Raw genomic sequence first — 2,428 nt, forward strand, 5'->3', positions numbered from 1 at the left:
GTGCTTCTTAGTAAATGACTGACCCAATAGATTTTACTGAAGAAAGAAGCCTAGAGTCATCAGCAGCAAATGCATCCAGATCATCTGACTCGCTCATTAAATGCTCCTCGAGTGATTGACCTTGTCTCGGGACATGGAAATTTTCTGTTTCAGCTGTATGAGTTAATAAGGTATTAGCAGAGACTCGCCCAGGAAGAAAATTAGGAGCTGGAGTCGCGCAGGTGTCCCAGGGTAGTTGTTGGATTTGTCGCTCGCTTATGTCATCGACCCTTCTCAAACTTTGAATGTCTTGATTGCAAAGCTGAGTCATTCTGTTCAGGGTAGAATCTGTTGCAGAGTTGCCATTGTTAAGTGCAAGGTTGTCTGCTACATTGAAGAAAGAAAGAAAGGGAAAAAAAATTCTTAGCTAGAGCTCATGGTAGTAGAATATCACATAATGAAATGAAAGACTAATGAAGAAATGATTTACCCAAGTAGGATGTCATTGGATTCAAAGAACTTGCACCTTGATTCATAGTTGGTAGGCACTCCATGACTTGAAAAGGAAAAGGAAGAAACAATTAGCATCCTCATCTCACTAGATTAACTCCGGGTTAAATTAAGACAAATTACCTGAACTTGGTGAATTCATTTGTATAACTCTGGGTGTTGGTGTCAGCAGTGAAAGTGGATGGTTGGCACCAACTGCTGGATCAAGAGATTCAAAGGTCCACATGTGAGTAGGAGCACTCCCTTGATTGTCAATATGATTCAGATGAGGTGGACACCAGTTGCTGGATGGTTGATTTGAAATAGGTGGAAATTTTGGTGTGAGCATGCACATATCTTGCATGTCGCTATTAACGGTTTCAAAAAACTGAGAATCATGGCTTGCAAAAACTTTCTGACTCAACGTAAGTAGCCGATGATCAGAACGTAAAAGCCTTTCATAATGTTTCTCCAAAGTTCCTTCTGCAAACTCAAGATAGTGCCTCCTGAAGGAAATAAAAATAAGAAACAAGCTATGAGAATATTACATGAACTTTACTAAAGAAGATATTATTCTGTTTTTGTTTGTTCTTGATAATTTCAGAAGCTCCTATAGATGTAGTTTAACATGGACTAAACATTGAAGGACTGGAGATCTGAATCGAAGGATTTATCTACTTCATCAATAAAAAAATACATTCCTCTCTCTCTCTCTCTCTCAAAAAAAAAGAAGTATATTTCAACAAATATGGAAATATTTGAAGGTGTAAAATCCATTGAAAGGCTTAGCAAAATGACAGAGCTCCAAGAAAGTGATGTAAATGTAATTTTTATGTACCTGCATGTGGTTGCATTCCCACTGGTAAAATCAGAACAAGCTTCCCAATTAGTATGCTTTCTTGGCTGTGGATTTACCTCTTTAAAGAACATGGGCTGCTGCCTTAACTGCACTAGGTACCAAATATCTTAGTTATCAAACCCAAACAAATATTCCAAATTTTGTTATTAAAAGAATGAAATCATTAAGAAACTTCAAAAACCCATCCAAAACCAAGAATTAGTTCAAAACATGTCTAAGACATCAAAAGTAGTCTATGGAAAAAGAAAAAGTAGCAAAAGTAATCAATAAAATGAGAATATATGTCTAAGGAAAACATCTAACCTCAACTTCCAGAATGTCTGGTTGATCCCGTATGAATCGTGCTCTGGTTGCTGAGATATCGGTCCATTGGATCTCAATCTTTTTTTTCAATCTTTCTTCTTGTATCTCCCAAACAAGTTTTCGCCTAGCATAGTAAAACTTAGCTACAATATCACCTTCATTTCTTGACTTCCTCTAAAATTATGAAACATAGTTTAAAAAAAAATTGTTAGATGCTAAGAAGAAAAACTAATTAGAGCATTTGGTTTTGAGCATTTGCTTTTTCTAAATTGTTCTATCAAGTCAAGACGTAAGATTACCTCCCAACAGCCGATCTTGAATTTTGTTGCAGGAAAATTTGAAGCCTTCCATTTCATTAATGTGGGTTAAATGTTAAATTCATCATTTCTGGTCTGTTGTTTTTCTATACTAGTACCCGAAGTTGGTCCATTAAGAGGAGTGGTCTTCTTTTGAGATAGCTTCCTATCAATGAGATCCAAGAAAGATGGAGTTATGCGTAAAATTAAACCCAGAGGACTGGGTTCCTCTGTCTTGTCAGTGCATGGACCTATCTGCATAGATTAAAAATAAATAAACCAGTAAGAAAATATCGCCAAATAGAAAAGAAAAGATAAGATACATTTAGAACTCAATAAAAAATTAGCTTTGTAAAAAATATTAGTTTCTAACAAAAAATAACCATAGGGACATTAGAAGGAAAGCGAACTCGATTTCATGTAGTCAATTGCTTCAGGGTTAATCTAGTTCAAATGCCACTCGCAACTCTTGTAATTCAAGTAATTATCTGTTAAAACATCA

The 2,428-nt window shown here is 35.8% G+C and overlaps 1 protein-coding gene across 1 annotated transcript; it reads right to left on the minus strand.

Annotated features, from left to right (window-relative positions):
- Positions 1 to 579: 579 nt before the first annotated feature.
- Positions 580 to 2,125, minus strand: LOC120105434 (uncharacterized). The gene is made up of 4 exons (XM_039117871.3): positions 1,930 to 2,125; positions 1,631 to 1,804; positions 1,307 to 1,413; positions 580 to 974 (listed from the first exon to the last, which is right to left on the minus strand). Exons 1-4 carry the CDS (start codon positions 1,984 to 1,986, stop codon positions 599 to 601), a joined length of 714 nt encoding a protein of 237 aa, XP_038973799.2. The 5' UTR covers positions 1,987 to 2,125; the 3' UTR covers positions 580 to 598.
- Positions 2,126 to 2,428: the final 303 nt, after the last annotated feature.

The sequence above is a fragment of the Phoenix dactylifera genome, chromosome 17 (genome assembly GCF_051530095.1).
Source record: "Phoenix dactylifera cultivar Ajwa chromosome 17, Ajwa_hap1_PhDact_Kaust_v1.1, whole genome shotgun sequence".
Classification (NCBI taxonomy): domain Eukaryota; kingdom Viridiplantae; phylum Streptophyta; class Magnoliopsida; order Arecales; family Arecaceae; genus Phoenix; species Phoenix dactylifera.